The sequence below is a fragment of the Papaver somniferum genome, unplaced genomic scaffold (genome assembly GCF_003573695.1).
Source record: "Papaver somniferum cultivar HN1 unplaced genomic scaffold, ASM357369v1 unplaced-scaffold_24, whole genome shotgun sequence".
In the NCBI taxonomy this organism is placed as follows: Eukaryota; Viridiplantae; Streptophyta; class Magnoliopsida; order Ranunculales; family Papaveraceae; genus Papaver; species Papaver somniferum.
Genome location: NW_020634374.1, coordinates 6,171,805 through 6,195,851, shown reverse-complemented (window position 1 = coordinate 6,195,851; position 24,047 = coordinate 6,171,805). Strand labels below are relative to the sequence as shown.

At 37.3% G+C, this 24,047-nt stretch overlaps 3 protein-coding genes across 3 annotated transcripts; 1 reads left to right on the top strand and 2 right to left on the bottom strand.

Annotated features, from left to right (window-relative positions):
- Positions 1–7,902, top strand: LOC113340969. The gene is made up of 5 exons (XM_026586013.1): positions 1–207; positions 6,573–6,737; positions 7,243–7,389; positions 7,526–7,621; positions 7,705–7,902. The coding sequence occupies exons 1-5, from the start codon at positions 1–3 to the stop codon at positions 7,900–7,902; spliced, it is 813 nt and encodes a 270-aa protein (XP_026441798.1).
- A 6,628-nt stretch (positions 7,903–14,530) lies between these two features.
- Positions 14,531–18,297, bottom strand: LOC113340968 (aldehyde dehydrogenase family 2 member B7, mitochondrial-like). Its single transcript, XM_026586012.1, has 11 exons — positions 18,244–18,297; positions 17,794–17,951; positions 17,566–17,599; positions 17,355–17,475; positions 17,122–17,177; positions 16,853–16,959; positions 15,574–15,692; positions 15,250–15,479; positions 15,068–15,157; positions 14,788–14,961; positions 14,531–14,641 (listed from the first exon to the last, which is right to left on the bottom strand). Exons 1-11 carry the CDS (start codon positions 18,295–18,297, stop codon positions 14,531–14,533), a joined length of 1,254 nt encoding a protein of 417 aa, XP_026441797.1.
- A 2,260-nt stretch (positions 18,298–20,557) lies between these two features.
- On the bottom strand, positions 20,558–23,763 carry LOC113340880. The gene is made up of 2 exons (XM_026585929.1): positions 23,492–23,763; positions 20,558–23,086 (listed from the first exon to the last, which is right to left on the bottom strand). Exon 2 carries the CDS (start codon positions 21,907–21,909, stop codon positions 21,031–21,033), a length of 879 nt encoding a protein of 292 aa, XP_026441714.1. The 5' UTR covers positions 21,910–23,086; positions 23,492–23,763; the 3' UTR covers positions 20,558–21,030.
- Positions 23,764–24,047: the final 284 nt, after the last annotated feature.

The window sequence follows — 24,047 nt, the reverse complement described above, 5'->3', positions numbered from 1 at the left end:
ATGAGTCTTAATCCTCCCCCTGGTTTCATCAAGGGCGTTAAGGGAGCACTGGCAATGAACTCGCCAAGAACTGCTGGACATTTTCCGTCCAACCATAGGTTAACTACCCCTGCCATAGACTGTAATAAGTCATCAGCAACCGCAGCTGCTGGACCACTAAGCGCATACAGAAAGTGTTGTGCGCGAAGTCCATCTCGTCCACATGAGGTTCCTTTCGGGAAGCTCTTCTAAGTTGATAAAACAACTTTAGATACAACAGATAAGGCGTCTGCTGGGATATTATCTGGAGGGATAAATGGAGGTGGTGCTTGCGGGTGCTTTTCCTGCAACTAATAGAGTGTGTCAGGCGTGGGCGGTGCGACGTCGTTGGAGGACAAGACTCGAATAACGGTTGTATAATGGTCGTAACTAAGCTTCTTCCTACAGGCCACCAAATTTGCATCTTTCTTCTTCTTCCTGTTGGGAGTTTGCTTGCATTGTGAGTTGGGCTTGGTTAAGTCAAGAAATTTATGTACAATGGTAAAACAACCTTTCGGTTCTTTCCATGTTGCTAGGGATTCATTGATTCTAGCTATTTGCAACTTTTCCTTGTGCCTGACCGTTCTTCTGTAGAACTCTTGGGTACATACAGATTTAATGTACATGTTGGTAATAACAGAAGTTGTAGCCAAGCATTTAAGTTTGAAGGTTTGGCCAACACATTGTCTAAAGATGCTTTTAAAGTGCGAGAAAACTGTAACTTGCATGGAGGAGGTATACTAACCACAGTTGGTATCTGTCTCTGGTAGATTAGGTCAAGCATCTCAACAATTAGTTTTACGACAATATCTTCATTCTTGGATTGTCATTCACCAACTCAGCCTGCAGTTGGGGCTTCTCAGTATCATGGATTAAGAAGTGTGACATCCCGGATTTCCGAACTTCCAGCGAACACGGATTCAACCTTGTAGGTCGGGTCCGATCCAGCTAGCAAGTCCAGATTTTCGGACCGCCAATCGTGCAGGACCAGATTTTTCGGTCCATTTCCTTTTAATAAGATACAAACTTCAACTCAAATGAAATTTGTAAAATAAAATATAATGTTGCTTTTAAAATTACAAAACTGTAAAATAATAATTACAAAATCAAAGTATATTAAAACAAACCAACACTCTGGTTTAATTCAGAATGCGCAAAGCCCAAATTCCCATGAAAAATAATAATTTCTTTTACGGCTAGTGTTTCTTCATTCACGGTGGAAAAGGGAGGAAAAGGGTTGAGCAAACCACAACCCACTAGGAAGTTTCCAAAAATAATAGAGTGCATCGAAAATCAAGCACATGCAACCGATACTATAATTAAAACTAAGCATAAAAATTTGCAATAATACTTACGCCATTTTAACCATAAGTATATAACACTTTCTTACTCAAATCTTCAACCTTAAAATCTAGATCATTAATCTAGTTGTCATAGTTATTCCGGTAAACAAACCACTATTATTCCCCAAACAATCTTCTTTTTCTTTCTTCATATATATGATTCTTAATCTAGTAGTCAGAGTTATTCCGGTAAACAAACCATCTATAAATGTCAGAGTTATTCCGGTAAACAAACCATTATTGTCCCCCAAACAGTCTTCCTAGGGTAGCCACCGGTGGTGGGATTCCATAAAGGCCTGACATTTTAGCAGCAGACAAATATATATTTTTCTATGAATCATTTCAAATTCCTACACGCACCAAACCATGTTTAGAATCCCAAAAATTTAATCGAAGTAAGATCCATTCACTAATGCATTAAACTGACTTTCACAAATCTAAACTCATTTCCATTCACTGTTGTAATGCACCAAAGTGACTTTCACAAAATACAACTCAATAATCATGCATTAATATACTTTTATAATAATAGAGAAACACAAAACTACCTACATGAAAAGCTAAAATAGAAATCTAGAATAGAAAATAAACCAATAATATTTAGTAATCAATATATAAAATTTCATAACTAAATCAATTCATACAAAACCAACATAATAAATTTAAAACAAAAATCATGATTATTAGAATAAAATAAGATAAATAAATCAATGTGATTTTAATGCTAAAATAGGATTTAGTTTTGATATTAGGTAGAAACCCCTACCTTTTTAGCAAATCCCAAACTCTTGAATCAATCCAAATCCAAACAAGGCATGCACAATTTCCAAGAACAAGAAGGATTAATAGCTTAGGTTTTCTTTTTACCTTTTGTTTTTGAACGCGCGATTGGGGGATACTTGAACTAGTTGAGGGATAGAGGAAAATGACAAAACTGGATCCAAATATTAAATAAGGGTCACCCCTTATCTAAGTATTTTACCTAATACCTAATCTACCCCTCACTAATCAGGTTTAGTGCTTAATTATAATTAGTAAATTCATAAGATTATTTGATAAATGATTAGTGTGTATTTTTATTTGTATTTGAGTGAGTGAGTGAGTGAGGTGAGAGTAGAAGGAGGGAAAAAATTGAGAGGGAACTTTTTTTGGTAAAAATGGAGGATGATTGTACAAGCACTCCCAATACTCAGGTAAAGGTGCCAATGTGTTGAAAATTTGGTTTTTTTCTTTGAATCCACCATTGTTGCAGCTGAAATAGCTCGGTGCAGGCATGGACGTAGTATGAATACAATGTCGGGAATGCTGTTGTCGGCATTGTATTCATACTACGTCCATACCGGCCAACAATATCATCCATTTTGAAAGGCAAGCCGGCATTGTATTCAACCGAAAAAACCATGCCGGCATTTGTTGGAAATTTTCATAAATGTTTGCCACTATATCAGAGTTTCGGTGATCGAATTCTCCTTATATTTGGAAAAGTCTCGAACCATCCAAATTATTCAGTTTAAACACCGATCGACTTTTTTTTTCTTTTTTGAAGGTGTAAACATAGGATTGTAGATAATTTTTGTAGGATAAGAAACGTCTAAAAGATTAGCTGTTAGCTTCTACTCCCTAAGAATGGTATGAATTTTTAAGGAAAGACAATACATGCGTGGTTGTATTCAAAAGGAAATATATAAATTTGCATAATTCATTGTCTTCGTTTAAAATTGCCTCCTTTGATCAATCTTCTTAATCAACAGAGATAGGGAAGCTAAAACGATGCACCCTGGTAAAAAGAGGAATAAAAAACCATATAATAAAACCATATCAAAGACTACATTTCTAAAATATACTCCCTCCGTCCCTAATTAGATGACTTATACCATAAATAAGTGGAGTGATAGATTAGTATTATTATAAGAAATATGTAAAAATTTGATAGTCATATTTATGTTCATTAGATAGGTGTTTTAAAATGCTTTCCAATCATACAAAGTTTACGAAAATCCGTTGTATAGTTTGAGAAATAAATCATTTCGAAATTTACTAGTAAATTTTAACTAGGTCATCTTATAGGGACGGAGGTAGTATAAGTCTTAACTAAAAAATGCATGAATCATTATAAATCACATTAAAGACAATTTTCCTATAATAGTGGTCTTAATTAGCTTCATATCATTTTTCTTTTATTTAAAGAGGAACATTTTGGTTCCATGTATAGCAAAAACATGATTACTTATGAGATGAAGCATTCAAATGTTAATCTTATTGTGTTCTTGAACCTAATCTTTTTATTCTTATCACTAAAAAACAATCCATGTATGGAGAAAAAGAAAGCATATTGAAAAGAGAAAAAGAAGATTTGAAACTGGAAAAACAACTAAAAATTCTAAACAAAAAGCCAATCAAAACTATTACATTAAGAGGTTTATAGATTTGAATTCTTTTATATAAGATCTTTTGCTTCATATTGATTTATTCTCAAAAGGAATATTATCTAACGAGATTTCATTTTATCATGTATCAATATTCTCAGACCAAATTTGGAGATACAATAGACTGCATAGACATCTATAAGCAACCAGCATTCGATCATCCACTCATCAAAGATCATAAGATTCAGATGGATCCGAGTTCAGTTCCAGTAGAAACTACTCGTAAAAACATTTCATCTATTTTTCGGAAATCAAATATTGATAACGGGTTTGAAAATAAAAGATGTCCACGGAGAACAATACCTATCCGCAGGGCATAAAAAGAAAATTTTACCGAGAGCTTTTACGTGAGACCAATCCAATCCATCCAAATACTTACACTCTCTCTCCTATGAACAACCATGTTGTATTTTCCTCCAATTCTTTTGGTGCGTATTCTCCCTTTGAATTAATTGTGACAAAGGATTATATTTTGGATTTTATGATATACACGGTATATGATGCTTTTTGCAGATGTAATTTGTATATTTTTTTCTTCCAAAATTACTTTAATATGCTTGGATTTTGCTTTTCAATCTCACTTTTAGACCTAGACTACCAATTTAACCACATGTCTAAAAATTTCGCTCATAAAATATCTTAAAATCGATTCTTTTTAATTTGGGATATCAATTAATCTAATTCCGTCCCTATATTCATAGGGGTCAGATACGGTTATTTGGGTCAGATCCTAGTTCAAAATTGGTGGACCAAGAATCGATAATAAATTTGGGTATTCCTTGGTTATTTATAAAACATTTGAAGTTCCTTGATTTTTTCTTTCTGCCGCTTAATTTGTCTATTTTTTTGTAAAATATTTTTCTAGTTGATAATTATTAAATATACAGAAAATGGGATATATATTATGATATAAGCCCAAGGTCACAATGTTAAATTGTACACAAGATTATACGTATATTCAGATATCTGGTACCCGGCAGGTAGATCGATTGGTCATCTTAAGCTTATCGATTTTAAAATTGCTAGCACCGCTATTGTGAACCAGAATTAGAACCATGACAAAAAGCTTCGATTTGGTTCTGCACTCAGAATTTTAACTCATCCAAAGGAAGAAAGTCAAATTAAAATTAAATTGGATGGTCTAAACAACCCCAAAGGACTCCAAATGATTCTTGAAAGGAAATACTTAACCTTGCTATTTTTATCAGATTTTTGACCTCAAGAATCATCGTGTAATGTACCATTTTATACCACCGACCATCAAACCGATTTGATGGGAACTGACCGTAAACAAAAACAATCATTACAAGGTTTGGTTTCTTTAGAACGCGAAATTGGGGGATAAAAAAATTAATTGGAGGATATAGATTACTTCCCCCAACCCATGGTGTGTGCTAAGGGGTGATTTTCTGGTATGATACTAAAATACCCTTTGCTCAAAATAAAAATCAAAAAACTTAAAATCAAAAAACAAAATCATATTCCCCATTTATCCCACTCCTTTCAAATTAGAGTTTTCCCCACTCCCTTTCAAACTCTAAATTTTCCCCACTCCCTTTCAAATTCTCTTCCTTTTTAAATTTTCTCCATTTCCCCACTCCCTTGAAAACGATTTTTTTTATCATTCGGAAGCGATGAGGAACATGCCGGTAGTGATGAATACCATGTCGGTATTGATGAAGACCATGCCGGAAGTGATGAATACCATGTCGGAAGTGATGAAGACATGCTGGAAGTGATGAAGACCAATGCCGACATAGATGAAGACCATGCCGGTAGTGATGAAGACCATGCCGGTAGTGATGAAGACCATGTCGGAAATAAAATAAAATTACATAGTTGGAAGTGATGAATATCATGCCGGAATTGATGAAGACCATGCCGTAAAATGGTGCCGACATACTTGGTAACTAACATTCAATGTCGGAACTGAGTGCCGACATGCTCGATAGAAATCTATCAATGCCGGTAGTCAAGTGAAAAAAATTTGAAGTTTCCTGGATACTTTTCATCATGTGCCGGTATAGAAATTTAAGCAACATACTATGCCGGCATAGATACCGGCATGCTCGAGAATTAACTGACTGTGCCGGAAGTGGACTGATTAAAACCAAAAAATTTAGGTTTTGAAGATCAAAACCAGAAAATTTTGTAACGAGACAAAGTCTCATTGGGGCTACCCCCCCCCCCCCCCCGGACCCCCGAATAGTGGCAAACATTTATGAAAATTTCCAACAAATGCCGGCATGGTTTTTTCGGTTGAATACAATGCCGACACCGAGCTATTTCAGCTGCAACAATGGTGGATTCAAAGAAAAAAAAATAATTAAATTTTCAACCTCTTAGCAGCAATTCTCTCTTCACAATCATCCTCCACTTTCACAAAAAAAAAATTCCCTCTCAAATTTTTTTCTATCTTTCTACTCTCATCTCATTCACCCAAATACAAATACACACTAATCATTTAACAAATACTTAAGATTTTACTAATTATTATTAACCACTAAACCTGATTAGTGAGTGGTAGATTAGGATTTAAAAAAATACTTAGATAAGGGGTGATCCTTATTTGATATTTGGATCCATTTTTTTTGTCTTTTTCCTCTATCCCCCAATTAATTTTTTTATCCCTCAATTTCGCGTTCTTTCTTAACTATGATAATGTGGGGCTAATTTGTTAAGTTCCTTTAGTAATATTTTCGGTTAGAGATTGATAAAATTGATTTATACTAAGCAAAAATAATTCACGCACTTATAAGATATGCCATATTTTTGGTATTTGTAGGTTGTTTTTATTGTAGAAGTTAGCGAAACGAAAACATTTTTCGGAGCTACAACTAATATAAGTGTACATGGGCTCGAACTAAATAACAACGAGTTCAGCTCTGCACAAATTTGGATACAAAATGGTCCAGATGAAGAAATGAGTATCATTGGGTTTGGTTGGATGGTAAGTCATCTATTTATTATACTTGATTTATTTATATTATCTTTTATCAATAATATTTTTTGTTCATTCTGCACTCTTTGGTGATAGCCGCAGCTGAATATTTGGTTATTCGACGGTATATCCTGCACTCTTTAGTGATAACCGCAACCGAATATTTGGTTATTAGACGGTAAATATTGACTTTAAGTTGTTAATTTTTTTAAATTAAACGTTAACTTAACATACATGGTTTTCTTTTAGAAATTAATACACAAACTTTATGTATGCCTGTATTTATTTTTGTTTTGTTTTAAAGGAGCATGTTTTTAGTTCTTTTTTGAAGCAGCATACCTTCGGTTGTTTTGGTGTATATCATTTTCTTAGTACTAATAAATTCCCTTTCGAACAAAAAAATGTAAAAGAATATGCCGATGTTAATGGCTTGATACTGAGTACAAAATTCTTACATACTGACCGAATCCTGAATTTTTAGATAGTGATTAATTTTTTTGATCCTAAATGACAGGATGACAGTCACAAACAAACAGGTTGCTTTAATGTAATTTGTTCTGGGTTTGTTCAAGTTCACCGTGGCGTCTCTCTTGGTGCAGCTTTAGAACCGGTATCAGTTTATGGAAAAGATGCATGGTATACACCTTTCAAAGTATACCAGGTAACTGTAAAACATTTTTATTTGTAATTCTTTTTTAATAACTTCAATGTCTGATGTTTATATAAATTCTTACTCATAGTGTAAGTTATTTTTTTCTATTCTTTTTTTTGAATTGTCTCTCCATATACATTAATAGGATCCAAAAACTGGCAACTGGTGGTTGATTGTTGACGAAATTGTTGGATATTGGCCAAAGGAAATCTTTACACATTTAGCAAACAATGCCTCAATGGTACGATTTGGGGGTATAGCTGGGGCAAAAACCCACAAACACCAACTCCACTTATGGTAAATGGATATTTACCTCAACTTCAGGATTATCTGAAAACAACCTATATGGAAAAAATGAAATATGTCAACGAAGAAGGACAAGATGTTAACTTAAACTCATATGGAGTACAAATGAAGCAGGATGCAGCAGTAGATTGTTACAAGATTTTGTTCGCTGGTAATAAAGGAGGGAACTGGGAGGTAACAGTGGCATTTGGGGGACCTGGTGGTATGTGTCCGTAGAATATTAATGTCGTTGAATCTTGTACTAGAATAATCTTGGTAATTTCAAGAGTTAGTCTTTTCATTAAAAGTTCAAATAAACACAACTTTGCTTAGTTTTTTTTTTTTCTAAGGATTGGTGAGCGAAATTATATTTATGTTTCAGTTTATTCCTTTTTTTATCCCTTTAGATCAAACTTTACTTTTCCAATACCATATATCATCGATACTTCTTATTAAAAAAAATCTTTATATAGAGGGAAAACTCTCAATCCTATGTGCAGCTACCAGATTCATTTGAAGAAACATTGAAATATTAAAGTGCCACGTCAATACCATGTCATACGCATACCACGTCAAAAACTCACTCTTTTGAGGATTTATAAAACCTCATATGAACACATTAATACTTGATAATTATGATTAGGATTGTACAATTTGGTTAAGCCAATACATGATATTCCAAATATACTTGGTAAGTAAAAATTAATCTTTTACCTAGTTTTCGTAAGAGGGTTGGGAGTTTGATATTGTTTGAAGGTCTAATGCGTTTGGCATTTTTTTTTTGTACTTTGTTGATTATCTTTTTCAAAAGTGGGTGTAACAAAAGGTCTGATTTAGGATCATTTCTTCTGGCTCCAAATCATGGATATCAGTGTTTTTATTAAGGTGTTGGATAAAAAGTGACCAAGAAGATAAATATGGTAAGAAAAATGGAGTAATCTCCAAAGAGGTGCAAACCCTCACGGTTATATGGTGGAACGGATATGGCCAGAGCTTGCCGAGTGCAGTCACTAATAATATGACTTCTTACATTAAGTGTTCGAACTTTGAAATATTTGATATTTATGTAGCTTGAAGAAGAAGGGGAAAATGATATGGCCGGGAAATAGCCGCACTTTCTGAAGATCCTTTTCCTTCCTTTTCCTCCTTTTGTATGTTAGCTGCTCCCTAACCTTTGGGATTTTTTCTTTAACGTATATTCCTAAACTTTTAATGTAAATACTCTTTTTATCTTTACCTTTGTATTGATCCTGCATTTGATCATGAATCAAAAGCAAAGTTCTGTTTTCCCAACAGTTATAGTCAATCCAATGATAATAATATATTGTATGAGTCTATCGTATGAAGGTGAATAACATTTCATATTTAAATTTGTATTCCCATTCTTGCCTCTGTTAGTCACCTACATATGATTAAATTTTGTAATGCATGTGTTACCAATTATACGTACCCTTATTATACATGCGTTAATATTCGCTCTCATGAAGTTATAAGTTTTATATCATACCTGAATGTCCTTCTTTGTACTCTTACCTCTTATTTGCATTTTCACACTCCCTCTATTTTCTTGTGCGTTCGTTTTTATAGGAGATTGTTTCCCTGCAGAATAATGTTAGTAGCATTTAAGGGTCTATTTGTGTTTGTTATAAGGTTTTATTGAGCCTCTCTAAGTAGAGGTCTTATTATGCCTCCCCTTGTTGATGGGTCTTATATATGCCCCAAGGTATTCTTTTTGGTCGTGCGGCAAAATCGCAGGCGGTCGTTACATTTTTATGTAATGACTCATTGATCTTTCCTTATCATCTTTCATATTATTGCCTTTGTAGATATCTTGACTCGTCAATATGACATGCCTATACTCTCCTTTGAGTCATATCCCCATGATATTGACGTCTTTTGACACAATTCAGATCCCTAATGGAGGGCGCCGCCCTTATATTCCCCCCGACTGCCCCTTCAAGGAAGATTACCCCTACCGGGTTAGGGTGAGCTCTTCTCATCCAGTTATGCCGACAATCAGCTGTTTTCGTGATCTCGTACGAGATCACAACCTAGTGGGGTTTCTTTGGGCCGAGTGTATCATAGTCAGGACTTTTCAAGAATGGCCAGGTATGCTCTAGACGCCCCAGGCACTCTTGACTCAACCGTGTACCGCGACACCATGATCGAGTTTCTACACTCCTTAGGAGAGAGCTTAGTACCTTAGTCTTTCAACTAAGGAGTCCCTGCTGGATAGGCATTCGTTTCACCCAATTCTACATGACTCAGGTTCCAAGGATGATATGGCTTTCACCCAAGCCATGCATTCTAGGTTTTCCCCAACCATGACGCGCTTTAGGTCTTATTATTGCCTCTTGCTATTATGCGAACTAGGGTGCACGCCGCAATTGGATGCCTAGCCTCCCTAGTTAGAGGTTTTAATTTTTATTGCCTCCTATTGAGGTCTTATTGTTGCCTCGTTCTTCTACTTGTATATTTTTATGAAATATTCAATTTGAAGAAGTAAACTTTTTCATTGTGATTCGCTTACATAATAACTACTTAAAGATTTTATGACTTTACATATTTTATCTACTACTTGCAACCTTTCTTTTTCTTCATCTTCGCGCCGGTATTACTTTGTTGAAATGTACTTTTATTGTCGCATCGCCTAATTGTAGTACTTCTTCAAATATTTTTGGTTCCAAGGCTGGTTGAGCATTCCCTTATGTTTTTTCCGTCTTTTTTCATCAATTCATACATTCCGTTTCCAGCATCCTTCTTTATAGCATATGGTCCTTACCATGTATTTTCTCCGTTCTCATCTCCACCTTTCTTGTAATGCGGTATTATTCACAATACTAATTCGCCTGACTGGAATTCACCTTGTTTGACGCGCTGGTTGCGGTTATGACCTGATTCAGACGCTGCCGCCTTAATGTAATTCGAATTTATATTAGCCGCACCTTTCTTTTTCTGTACTTCCGTGTTTTATTTTCCCTTCAACATTGTCGCTTCAGTATAATTGTGATCCATTTCCTTTCCCTCGGTCACTACATCAACCATCAACTTTTCTCTACGCTTGTCCTCCTTTACTGCATCATTCCAATTTCTTCTTTTGTTTGCGCGTCCTTCACTCTTCTCAACATCAATTCCATTACAGACTTTAGCTTCTGCGGTATCTCCTCTGATTATTCCTACGCCCTGGGGTAGTGGGAATTTGATGCATTGATGATATGTAGAGGCCACTCCCAGAATATTGCGCAGCCACGGTCTTCCTATTAAGGAATTATATGGAGACTCTACGTCAAATACACAGAAGGCTATTTATGTGGTTATGGTCTTTAGAGAAATCCGCATGGTGATTTCTCCTTTTAGCTTGTTAGCTGACCCGTTAAACCCATAGATTTTGTAGGTGGAAGGGATAAGTTCTTCATCTTTTCCACCCATGGTCTTGTACGCGTGATAAAATGGAATATCTACTGAACTGCCTGAATCAATCAGTATCATGTTTATTGCCCATGTGTCTGCATCATTGTCTTCTTCTCTTTCCATCTTTGATTTTGGTATGATTTTCAACTTGACCACCAATGGGCTTTCATGTAATTCTCCTCCTCCTAGTACTTCTTCCGCGTTGAATGTGATTGGTTGATTTTGCCAATCCTTAAGTTTTGACACCTTTTCCAAGTTATATGTCTCATTTCCTTCATCATCTCTAGAATACACGCGGCTTAATACATTGTCATGAAAATCCTCTATGCTTTTGAACGAATCTATTATTGAATTGCAGTATAAGTTCTTTGCATTCGCTCCCACTTCTATTAAGTATGTTTTCTTCCCTGCCTCTGTTCCCAATGCCTGTCCTTCTGGTGGTGGTGGTAGGTTTTGTTGTTGTGCGGCTAAGAAATGGTTTAATTTTCCTTGATCAATCATTTTTAGTATTATTCTTTGAACATTTCGACATTTATTTGATATGCACAAAACTCTCTGCTTCTTCTTCCTAACGGTGGCTCTTGTCCTAGATTTGGTGGTGAAGGTATTTCTTCCATTAAAATTACCGCCTTCCAAATCTTGTCTATTGATGTATTTAGATACGAAAATTTTGTATCTTCGTATACTCTGTTGCTTCCACCTGGTCCTTGATAATAATATCTTTTTTTTTCCTCCACGCCCTTCTACTTGGTTGTCAAACCTGGGAATTTTGTTGTTACCTGCAGAATTGTTATATTGTCTTTCTCTATATTGTCTTTCATACATTTCCTGATCTCTACTGCTCATGGCTACTTGCTTTTGGTTATCTTCCATCACCATCTTTTATTGACTCCTTTGGGATGTGCTTGAAACTGTGTTTGTTTTCTTTGGAAGCAGGCTCGCATTTCCTTCTTTTGCGTTTGTGACCGCAACTGGATAAGATTCCATTTCTCTTTGGTTTTCTTCGAGAGCGATGTACTCTTATTGGTACTCGCGCAGCTCTGTCATTGTGATGGTATCTTTTATTCTGAATATCTGTGTACACATATTATCTTTTATCTCCTGTTAGGCTAGCAGGAAAATACTTACATAAGATCGCCTCATTATCTTCCCAGTGCAACATAGACCGGTTGTACGCCTTTATATGTTGTACTGCACATGTGGTTCCATCAAAAATATTAGTAAATACAGGTAAAGTGAATTTAGTTGGTACTCCTGCCATTTGTATCTGCCTTGCGAACAGTGTTTTTCCTGCTTCTTCTATTGCTTCATCTAATTGTCGTCTACCTCCTTCTCTTCGTGTTGTCATCATCACTCTTACTTCTGCTAATTCTCTTAAGTTTGCTTCATTTGTGGTTTGATCTGCATCTTGCTGCATAGGTCTTTTCAACCTCGCTTGCATTAGTCTGTTGTCATGCCTATTTTGACGCATCGCCTCTTGTAGTTCTCGTTCTTCAACCTCTTATCCTCTTCACCTTCGTCTGTCCCTTTCACTCCTTTCATTTCTTGCACTGATCTTTGCGTCATTATGTATTTCGGCTTCATCTGCGCGGTTGCGTTGATTCTCAACATTTCTCTTCCTTGTAATATCATCCTCCTCTGCTCTTCATCAGTTTCATCTTCCTAATCATAATGTATGCGGCGATGTTCGCCATGTTGCTCATGTCGATCGCCTCTGTGATTTTCTTGTGTGCTATAATATTCGCCTTGTTGTGCGTATCGATCATCTTTTGGTTGTTTTTCTATGCGATCACGACCGCGCTCCTCCTGCATGTTATCACCTACATGAAAATTTCCAACAATGTTATCTAGTGGCTGCTCTTGTCTAGTATCCTTGCGGCTAGATCTGCTTCGCCTTGACGTGCTCCTGCTTGTCCTTGATCTTGAGCTTGCATGTGTTGTCCTTGATGTGGTTCATGACCTTCGCTCTTGTAACCTGTTATTCTCTTCTCTTAGCTCATCATTCTGACGCGTTAAGTTCACACGTGCTTTTTCTTCTCTTCTCCTTTCTTCTACTAATCTTTGTCGGAGCTCCTCTATTGTCATGTTGTCTTCGTTTTCTCCTTATGGTCCTTCCTCCACAGTTCTTTGCTCGTTTTCCTCCACCGTATCTGTATCTGTAGTATGAACACTTACCTCGTCATAGTTGCGGGTGTTATTCTCCTCCTGGACGTGTTGGATCGGAGTTTGGAATTGTTTCCCTCGATTGTTCCTTTCTCCCATTCTTGATGATTCAACAATTTCACCTCTTCCTGCGATTCTTCTACTTCTCCTGGTTGCTATCACCTGTTCTGCTGCGGATGCTTGCCTCACCATCTGTTGTTCCTGTAACAATATCTATTCTTGACGAAGGAAAAGGTATTCTTCAAAGAACCTAAAATGCTATTGATGAAAGTATTTTGCTAAGATGAAAATTTTTGGTCTCGTTTTACAGATTTGTATTCCTAAAACTCTCAGAGAAACTGATAATAGAAATTTTTTATCTAACACTCTCAAAGATTAATGATAAGATGTTGAAAAGTAATGAATAGTTTTAAGCTAAGATTTTAAAAAACTTCACCCACAGGGATTATCATTCGAGCTGATTTCTAGCGCCAAATTGTAGTTGTAGGAAATCCCACAACTACACCCTAATGATAATCTATGAAGTAATCTAAGAAACCATGATGAAATACTCAAAGATCTTTTATTAAAACTTAGAACAAATACAAAGATGATAAGAGAAAACCCTAACTTGGCAAACAAATAACTTTCTCTCTCCTAAATATCTTATCTCTTCTCACCAAAAAGATCTCTGTCTACTACAAGGGTACTTCGCTCCTTTTATAGGAGTTTACATAGTGGATGACAGCTAATAAAGCTCCTATTTTCGGATCTGGGACGCGTCATTGTCGCTCGAACATTTATATCACAACACGATTTCTTCACTGCCGCATAAATCTTCACACTATTATCGTGACTTGGTGACGTCATCTGGTTCGTCATCCTGGATATGTTGTACGCCTTTGTGTTCGCTTACTACTCATAGACATCATTTCACATAACTGATGGGTATGCAGTATTTTGCACCCACATCCTATACGAAGAAGCTATACGATTAGTGAAAGTCAATTACGATTGATGGGTAAGGGAATTATATGCCATAGGTTTTGCTTTGTGACCTCTTTCATTGTACGGTGAGTGGTAAATCATGAACAGGGATACTAGATCGAGATGGATTTTCAGCAATGACTACATATGCCGTACAATCCTCGTAGAGAATCTGTTGGAATAAGTTGATTAGTTTAAATAGGTATCAGCGTCTTTTCCAGGCATTTACATAAGCCATAGATGTTAAAATTGATACATTATGGTTTTATGATTTTTAATATCGATTTTTAGTTTTATGTTGCATATGATGCAACACTGCCGTCACTCAGATTAAACCTTTTGTGACTGTTGCATATGATGTTTTATGGTTCATGAACTCGTCATACACTTTTTCATGTACAAAAGTACGAGACCCAGCATTGCAGCATTGTCCCTGTAGACAAATCATGTTTAGGATCTTGAAAATTCGACAACTCATATCTGTAAGCTTGTCCATCAGTTCATGCTAGAATTCCATTGGATTCACGTACCTGGTTAAAGAACAGAGCAAAGTGGGCAGTTTCAACAGCCTTGTCGATGTCGGTTAAAGAACAGAGCGAAGTGGGCAGTTTCAACAGCCTTATCGACGTCGTCGGCATCTTCACATACGATGAATGGAGATTTCCCTCCAAGCTCTAGAGTCACTGGCTTAAGGTTGCTTCTACCAGCAAGTTCAGTAACAGTCTTGCCGGTTACAGTTGATCCTGTGAAAGCAAGCTGCCACAAAGTCGGCCTTTTCTTTGTTAATAATTGAGAGAACAAATTTTTATGTTCATTCTACAAAATTCGACCTATTTTTTCCCTCAGATATAAGAAAACTAACCTTGTCGACATCCATATGACTAGCAAGTGCTGCACCAGCGGTAGGACAAAATCCAGAAATCACATTCAAAACACCCTCAGGAAGGCCTGCCTGCAATGAACAATAGAGAACTAAGAAACCTAATTAAAGCATGCATTCAGAAATGAAGAGTAAACAACTGCAAATGAATTAAGAAAACCCACTTCATGGAGCAGCTTCCCCGCATAGAGAGCAGACAACGGTGTTTGTTCTGCTGTCTTTAAGACACAACAGTTACCAGTGGCTAAAGCGGGTCCGACCTTCCACACAAACATGAGAAGTGGAAAATTCCATGGAATAATTTGTCCAGCAACTCCAATGAGCTCATGTAGGGTTTGCACATTGTACGGACCTTCAGCCTGAACTGTGAGACCATGAATCTTATCCTCCCATCCTGGCACATTTCGAGCAGAAGAAAATCTTAAAACATTTAAGTCAGAGAAAAAGTGATTACAGTTGACATAAGTAAAAATTTTAATTTAACTTGCCGGCATAATATCTGAATAGACGTGAGAACATCGGCAACTCAATTTGAGCAGCTTGTTCATGGGGCTTTCCACTGTTCCACGTCCCAAGTGCTGCAAGTTCATCGGTACCCTTGACTTTTCTGTGAAGGCATGCAAACAATGTAAAGAATATGAAAAAACAATCTAATCGTGCCCTTCCATTCCTCAAAGATGATTAAAAACAATGAATAATTAGACTAGAAGAAATGGGATTAAAAACCAATATAAATAGATGATTCAAATCCAACACCTGCTAAACACATAGAAATTCTTTCTTAATTTGATAAGCTAGTTCTTTCTTTATTTATAAGAAATCAAAAAACTTCAACCAGAAAATTATTTATAAAGAATTCATCGAATTTCATTGAAGACACCCATGATATGCAACTCAAAAAGGAAAGGAATCAAGAAAGCAAGGAACCTTTTAGCGAAGTATTAAAGGTTTTAGAGCGAAGGGAAGAAACACCACGGCTTTGCTAGAAACTCTCTTCTCAGTGTGACTGAGCACTCTTAGATGTACAAGTTCATGGGAAGTTCTCACATATCAGTGTCATATATCCCTTTCAAGTTGTTTCGTTTTATTGATTCTTCCAAGTGTTATTGGGTGATTAACAAATCAACTCACCGGCTAATCTAATCTCTTGTTTCTACATCTCAGCAAACAAATGGGGAAGTAAAATGATGATTGACAGAGACAAACCTGGTTATCTAGGTAATGACCATACTAATCTGGAGCTAAAACACCGTAAAATAAGTTTTGTGTAATTAACAAATCAACTCACCGGATAATCACAACATATGGAGTTATAGTTATACTATAGTGAGTGTAACTAAACATAAAACCAATATAAGAAAGAAAATGCAGCTAGCTTGGGAGAAATAACATGAAAGTTAATAAATGAAGACAAATATTCAGTTTATTTCAACATCAGTTAATCCGACTCCCTCACAAGAACCTTTACATGATACATTCAGATAATTTCTAAAACACAAGTCATATATGGTGAGAAGAGAACGAAGTGAGAGGAAAGCAGGCTTGAGAAATTGACATCGGGAGTTGTGCAGCAGCTTCATACTCAAATTCTATTCTCAAATCCATACTTAAGAGTATGGAAAAACCTTTGCAATAAGTTCCACACTCAAAGCTTTGTAAGTGGAACTTATTGCAAAGGTTTTACCATTCTCCAAGTAATTTTAAGAAGTCCCTTGGAATTAACATTGGCTTGGTCGTCCGCTTTTTCCTGAAGGCAGGTTTTCAAACACTTCTGTGAAGCTCTCAAGATTTGTGGCATCTTTAAAAGCAGCCGCTGAATCTACCACATTACCATTGTCATCAGGTTGCTGACTTCCATTTTCATCCCGAATAACCTACATGTTGGCGTTTCGCTGCAGGTTTTTCCTCCGGCTTCCGATTCTTACCAGCATCGCCTAGTATAAACATGGGAAAGCAATGCGCGTTAAGTTAACTAAATTACTACAATTTCATTTTCAACAGCAAGATGTTTCATTCCACTTAAAATTCGTACCTACCTGTTGGCGCTTTGCAACAGGTTTTCTCTCCCGGTTCAAATTCTTACCGGCATCGCCTAATTTAAACATCGCAAAACAAGGCATAAGTAACTAAACTCTAAAGCACAACAATTTAATGCACTACACAAACTGAAAAACCGAATGCAATAGAGTCCGACAACAAAAAAAAACCTTGAGTTCTTGTCTGCGCCCGCGCTTGAGTTTATTTCATAACTCTGCGAGAAAGTTGTTACCAAAGAAGAACGCGCAGATGCATTGAAGAACGCCATAATATAACACGATCGCCTGCAGTTTGATGGACACCCGTCTTATGTCAAATCGATGCTCCAATCTCATGTGCACTTTGTCCATTTTCTACAAAAGACCAACGTTGTTACTTGTTAGCATCCATAAACAAGAAATCAAGAGAAGTACCAAATACTATCAATAGATAAAACATATTACCTGCAGGTAGGTTTTGAAATGTGCAAAACTCCTCCTGGTTAGCAAATCAACAGAAAAACATAAATTAGTCTTTCATGAATGTAAATTGTAAGCCGAGATGAGATGTATTAATATCAACAAGCAAAAAAAAAAACAAAAATAAACCACACTTCTGATCATGCTTGAACAATAAAATAATATAATCTAATGGGATATCATTTGGAATTCAAGCAAAAATATGAATTTCACCTGCCATCCTCTACAGAAAGATATGGATGCGTGACATTAAGCCGTGCACAAGGACAAGTCATGGGATGATCAGAACAACTTCCTTCACAATCGCAGCCGACGGTGTCCATTGGCCAAATTACATTTTCAGCGAATACGATAGATTGGCATAATAAAATCTGTACAGAAATAAATTTGGAAAAATCATTAACTAACAAAGCTAGCATAAAAAGTTCGTAATCAAATGAGCCAAATACAAAAAATTCAACTGTGAAAAAACTCCATATATATATATATATATATAGCTTGAAGCAACCAGTATTATGATTAAATCATTCACCTTAATATAGCAGCAGTCATTCAAATCAATAAGCACGTAATTATTTCCGAATCCCCACATACCAAAAGGTATGTCGTAAAAAAAGAATTCTTCCTTTTCTTCTTTCTTTTATTCTTGCTCGTGTGTATTACACAAGTCTTTAGCGATAACCCATCACGCAACTTTGATTCAATTGCGGCTTCCATAGCTTTGGTCGATGTATTTTCAAATTAACCTAATTAAATTAAATAGATCAAAATAGAACTAATCAATTATAGTATAAATAATAGCAAAAAGAACATCATTGTCCACGAGGGATTAGATAAAATTGATTTAAAACGTAAAAACTAGTAACAACAATGAGATTGGGAGTTTTGGTTTTTCATAATAAAAAATACAAAGAAAAAAATGGAATGCAGGATTTCACGGTCCTTCTATCCGAGTAAAAAGAGAGATATAAGTATTCATAGTGATTCAAGGAATAAATTCTGCTCAGTAATTAAAATAAGAGTACAACTTACAAAAACCAATGCGCCTAGCAAATCCCAAACTTGACTTCTAAACTCCAAAAAAAAAAAAAAAAAAAAAAAAAAAAAAAAATAAACCTCACAACTCGAAACTCTCCCCTTTATAGTAGTATTACCATAACAACTGCCTTTTTTATCATTCATAAAATGTGCTCATTCCAAACCAATGATCTCGGCAAAATATCAAAATGTTTCCGAAAAAGGAGTATTTCTGTTGCATTTCCAGCTCATGTATTAAATTTTCAGAAAAAAATCTTGTTGACCAATCAATTAAGGCGCACAAGCTTAAACGATTCCCAGTTGGTCAAGTCTAGCACACGTAAAAACGTGTTTAGCCTCCGTGAACTGAGGAATTAAATGATGCCACACAATCCCAACTTGTAGCTGACGTGTGCCGATTAGGCTGGGTCTAATCGTACTTCAAGATTCAAGTTTCCCACCGGATCCACGTCATCAAAAATCATCAGTGGGAATCCAAGATTCCTAGTAGATACACTGTTTGAAGACGCGTGGCACGCACTTAGAAACAACGTTTCGTTGGAAAATTCAAATGTGATGTTTCTAACTGCGTATTGACGCGTGTTGACCGGTCCACTATTATTGTTCATATCTTCCGGTAATTAAATGACCATAAATGTTTATTTTTTTTATCTGAATAGAAGCAAAATCTGCCGATCGAGTTAGTTGGGAAATTGAATAGAGGAGTCCGTCACTGAAAAAGGTGTGTGATGCTAATTCCAAAGACAACTGGTCTTCATTCGTTTTAATCTAAGCTTTGGTGCACTAAAAAAGTAATGTTCATTGATTTTAGTTGCTGATCAGCGGAGTTATTAAGAAGAAATTAAACAAACACCATTAGTTAATTGTCAATTGGCTTTATTGGTGCAGGAAACGATATACCCAACATGCATACAGCAAAACAGAAGAGAAAGAGAAAGCGAAAAAAGACAAGGCATCGAGTTTATCCAAGTTGGAAGATCGAGCTCACAATTTTGCAAAGCCAACAAAACAGCTCTTGTACGTCGATTAATAAAACCGATGCGGAGTTACCAACAGAATTAAACAGACTGCATTTGTTAATTGTCATTTGGCTTTTTGGCGCTCGAAACGATACAACATGCATAGAGCAAAACAGAGGAGAAAGAAAAAGACAAACCGTGTTGACCAGTCAACGTGTATTGACTCAGCGTTGCACGATGTTAGCAACCGTGTGGGGAAGAATATTTCCCTAGAATATTCTTTGGTACGCAGTTTGTAACCGCGTATCTTGATTTTCCCACACGCAGTTTCAAATCGCATGCCCAGGTTACTTCCATCTTAGATCCAAATCACACGCAGTACTCTCTGGGAAGCAAGGCAACTGTAGCAGGATAACCGACACTTCCACAGTGCTTTATCTTGGATCATGGAGATGGTTAGACCCAGCCTTAGGAATCCGATTAGGCGGAGGAACACGTGTTTAGCCTCCGCCCTCCAGAATCTAATCTACGTAGTTGAGCAGACATTTTCGAGTGCGAATTCGTGCACACTCTTTAACGAGTGTATATTTCACATTTCAATCTCTACCCTTGATTTAATTTAGGGAGTTATGTAACGAGGGTCGTGATTCTAAATACGGAGGGTAATGGGGCCATCAATTAAATAATCAACCAATCAGAAGAATATGTGAAATATACACTCGTTAGATGAGTGTGAACAGATTTGGACTCCGACATTTTCCATGGAACAAAATTCTAATGAAAGCTTAAGTAATCGGATGAGACCTCATTCTAATGAAAGCTTAACTAATCGGATGAGGTTAATTTGTCTAATGTTTGAATAAGACTATTTTCATCCAGGAGTTGATAAATGAAGATACAAATTCTGTTTCTTTCAATATCATCAGATAATCTGACCCTGAATTTTACTCGGTGAAAGAAGAGTGGAGGGCCTGGTCAGAGAGAAACAAGAACCATTACATTTATATACTTTCAAGTTAATATACAACAAGTAAAATCAAACTAACAAGTTTAAATTACTAAGAACTCACAATTTGATCAAGTTAATAACATTGTCTGCAGCTGCTATAAATGGCGCTGCAGAGATGTAAAACTGGAGCAAGCCTCCTATCCAAATTCAACATCACTCGTTCGGTTCTACCTATCCATCTCCCACTCAGGAGGAAAAACTACAGGATCAGGTGTGCTAAAAGTGAACTCAGGACCGTCCTGACTCATTATCCATCTCCGATACCTAGCAGCACCTGGAGAGACTTTGATCTCGCCCGGAAACTCCAGCGACACTATGACCGCGGCACCGTAGTCTGAAACCAACGCGGCGCGCACTCCTGTCCCAGCCGCCACTCCACGCTCCAGAACTTCCGTCTCGTAGTCCATCACCTTCTCAAAGAACGTTGTCGCAACATTAACTATCTCAAGAACGACCTCTGCTTGGTTCAGTCCTGCCACTTATACGAGCCTTCATGTCCTGGTGGTCAGGTTTGCGCATGACAGGCCAAGTGAAATGAGTCGCCAATGGGCTTATAAATGATGTAGGCCCTGCCACTCCGTTGTCATCAGAGTAACAAAGTGAATATCTCACCAGGTTGTAAAGATGAGCGACTTCCCATGCTTTATGCCACTTAACAGACCAATGATTACAATGTGGTTCGCCGTCAGCCGGATCAAGTTTCCCTTTCAGTTCAAACGGAGTCTTGTATGGAAAGCAGTTCAATGGTAGTAGCAGTAGAGGAGCCCCCGGTAGCGGCATCCACCTAACTAACAAGCGGACCTGGCTATCTTCCCCCACACATACTACCTCAGAATCATGACCCGCAAGGTCGTCTTGAGCAGAGTTGGTGGTCACTACATGGCGAGTAGTAGAATGTCGCTCGAAATCCTCTGTGCAGTAAAGGTAGACATCAGACATTCCAGAAACCGGCGCCTGTGATTGAGCACATTCCGAAGCGGCCGCTGAAAACATATTGATGGCTGAATAAAAGTCGCCTTCCTTATTGTAGAGATCAGACGGATTGTCTTCCAGGCTGCGTCGAGTCGATTTAACTGCCAGACCGGTGTGCGCAGCCTGGCTAAATATCAAAGCCATCAAATTCACCTTCTCAATTTGGTTGTTGATGAAGTTCCATTCAGATAAAGCCCCTTTTTTTACCTTAAGCGACTCCCCTTCGTTTAAAAGAACATACCTTCCGCGGATAGGATGAAAAGCAGGCAGTGAAGCTTTCCATTCAAGCGAGAGCCAGTAAGTACCTTCAGCTGTTGGTGGCAAGAACTGGTAAGCCATCGCGCATACCATGTACAAGGCTGTACTGAATTGCCCGTACAGCCTGTTCTGCGTGACATATCTCCTCAGTGCTCCCCAAGCGAGCTCCTTAGTTGCCAGGGGTGGTGCTGGAAGTCGAGGATCTGGTTATGCTTCAGTAAAGTTGAAAGTGCCAACATCCGTAGCATGACGAAACTGCAATTTTTCAACCAAACGTGGCAACGCAAAATCCAGCCTGTACCTAGACCGGCGCCTCCATGTGCCAGTCATCAATAGCATGAAGGCGGCCTCTTGTTGACTGAGGCCGCGCAAATCCATCACCGGAGTTTCGTCTGCCAGTGTAGCAGCTGTCAAGTGTGTGAAAGCTGGCAAAGCATCGTCAGCAGTCCCACATGGCCACTCCCACTCGTTAGTGGCCGGGTAGTCAAAGGTAAAATATTGGTTGCGGTCAATAGTGATTCGGCCGTCAATCAAGTTAGACAAAGCAACATTCAGATTGTTGCCAGCATCTGCAGTAAGTTCCCGCAAAAACACGAATCTTAAAGCATTAATCAACAGCGTGACATGATTGTCGCCCCAATTCCAAGTTTTCATCAAGGCCATGTGCCTCGACCATGCCTGCTGATTCATCCCACGTATATTCTGCATAGCGGCTGGTGTCATCGACTGCGAGGCAGTGTAGCGACTAACTTGGTGTATTTCTTCTTGCTTCGTACGCGTGATTGCATCAAAGAAAGTTGATGTCTCGCACTCATTAGAAAGCCTGAACGCAGCGCCAGGTGATTCATGCTTGGGAAAGAACTTGCGAACAAAAGTATCCATCTCACTGTTGAAATAACTAATAAAAGGCTAAAGAACGATGTAAGCAGACTATAAACAACTAGAAAGTTTAAGAAGGCTGAATTAATATCCTTGGGGTTTTTGAAAACTCAAATATAGAAAGTAAACGTCTTATTCTCCCATCTAACTGAGGGAGTGTCGGCACAACACCACCACCTCTGTGTCTGCTTCAATGTTGGGAGATCTAGCCCACAAGTAAAATTCAATTTAACTCGCCGGCATAATATCTAAATAGATGTGAGAACATTGGTAATTCAATCTGAGCGGCCTGTTCATGGGGATTTCCACTTTCCCACGTCTGAAGTGCTACAGTTCATCGGTATTCTTATCGATCAAATCCACAAAAGCACAAAAGCACCCTTGAACTTTCCTGTAAAGGCAAACAATGTAAAAAAAAAAAAATGAAAAAACAATCTTACTGTGCCCTTCACTCCCATCTTCATATTAATCTTGGTTAGGGATTTGAAGCCCTTTTTCATCATTATGTTGCTTTTAGACCTTGTTTATTCAGTCTCATTATCCATGTCTTAGTCATACCCCAATTATACCAGAACTAAAATGTCAATCAATCCCTAGTATCTTTCTAAAGCATAGATTATTAGAAATAGAAGTAAATAGTTCACATAGACTTGATTACATAACAAAGAATGAGTTTTTTCATAGGCTATTATTCAGAATATCATGTTTTGCTCAATAAATTTCATGGAGAACAAGGGAAACCAAACCCAAGAAATTCTAATTATTAAGAACAATGCATGTATAAATTAAAACTCACAATGAATTTTTTTTGCTGACATCTTCAGTTGTGGGGTGCCATTATTGGTGTTGCAGAGATGTAAAAGCGGAGCAAAGCTTTCGTACTAGTGATGATATTAATTGATGGAAATGCAGTTGGTGGTGGTGAGACAGATCCGGAGTGGGTGAGTGAAATTGGAGAGAAGTTGTTTACTGACAGTAGAGGCAAGAGATGGGAATACCAAACAGTAGAAAGAGATGAGAATGAAAAAGAAGGGCTTGATTGACATTGGAATTGTGCTGGCGCGATTCAAAGAGAAAATATCTTTTTTCTTTAAAACCGTTTGGTAGGTTTAGCACCTATAGCTTAGTCGTAAAAGCAAGCATGGTTGCATTGTTTGGTGTGCATTCTTTGTCATGGCTTCGCTAGAAACTTTCTTTTCAAAGAAAGCATTACCTATAATCTTTCAAAGCATACATAGATCGAACTAAACCAGTTCACATAGTCTTAACTACCATGAATGATTGACACACAAGGTGAAATGATTTGCTATTGTTCAGAGATTAACTCATTCTTCACGTAATAAATTTCATGG

Coding starts and splice junctions, on each gene's coding strand:
- LOC113340969 (XM_026586013.1), top strand. CDS start 1: ATGAGTCTTAATCCTCCCCCTGGTTTCATCAAGGGCGTTAAGGGAGCA. Junction 7,390..7,525: donor CACCTTTCAAAGTATACCAG/GTAACTGTAAAA, acceptor ATACATTAATAG/GATCCAAAAACTGGCAACTG. Junction 7,622..7,704: donor TAGCAAACAATGCCTCAATG/GTACGATTTGGG, acceptor CCTCAACTTCAG/GATTATCTGAAAACAACCTA.
- LOC113340968 (XM_026586012.1), bottom strand. CDS start 18,297: ATGGAAGCCGCAATTGAATCAAAGTTGCGTGATGGGTTATCGCTAAAG. Junction 17,476..17,565: donor ATTTCAAAACCTACCTGCAG/GTAATATGTTTT, acceptor GGTCTTTTGTAG/AAAATGGACAAAGTGCACAT. Junction 14,642..14,787: donor ACTTCGCTCTGTTCTTTAAC/CGACATCGACAA, acceptor ATGATTTGTCTA/CAGGGACAATGCTGCAATGC.
- LOC113340880 (XM_026585929.1), bottom strand. CDS start 21,909: ATGGTATGCGCGATGGCTTACCAGTTCTTGCCACCAACAGCTGAAGGT.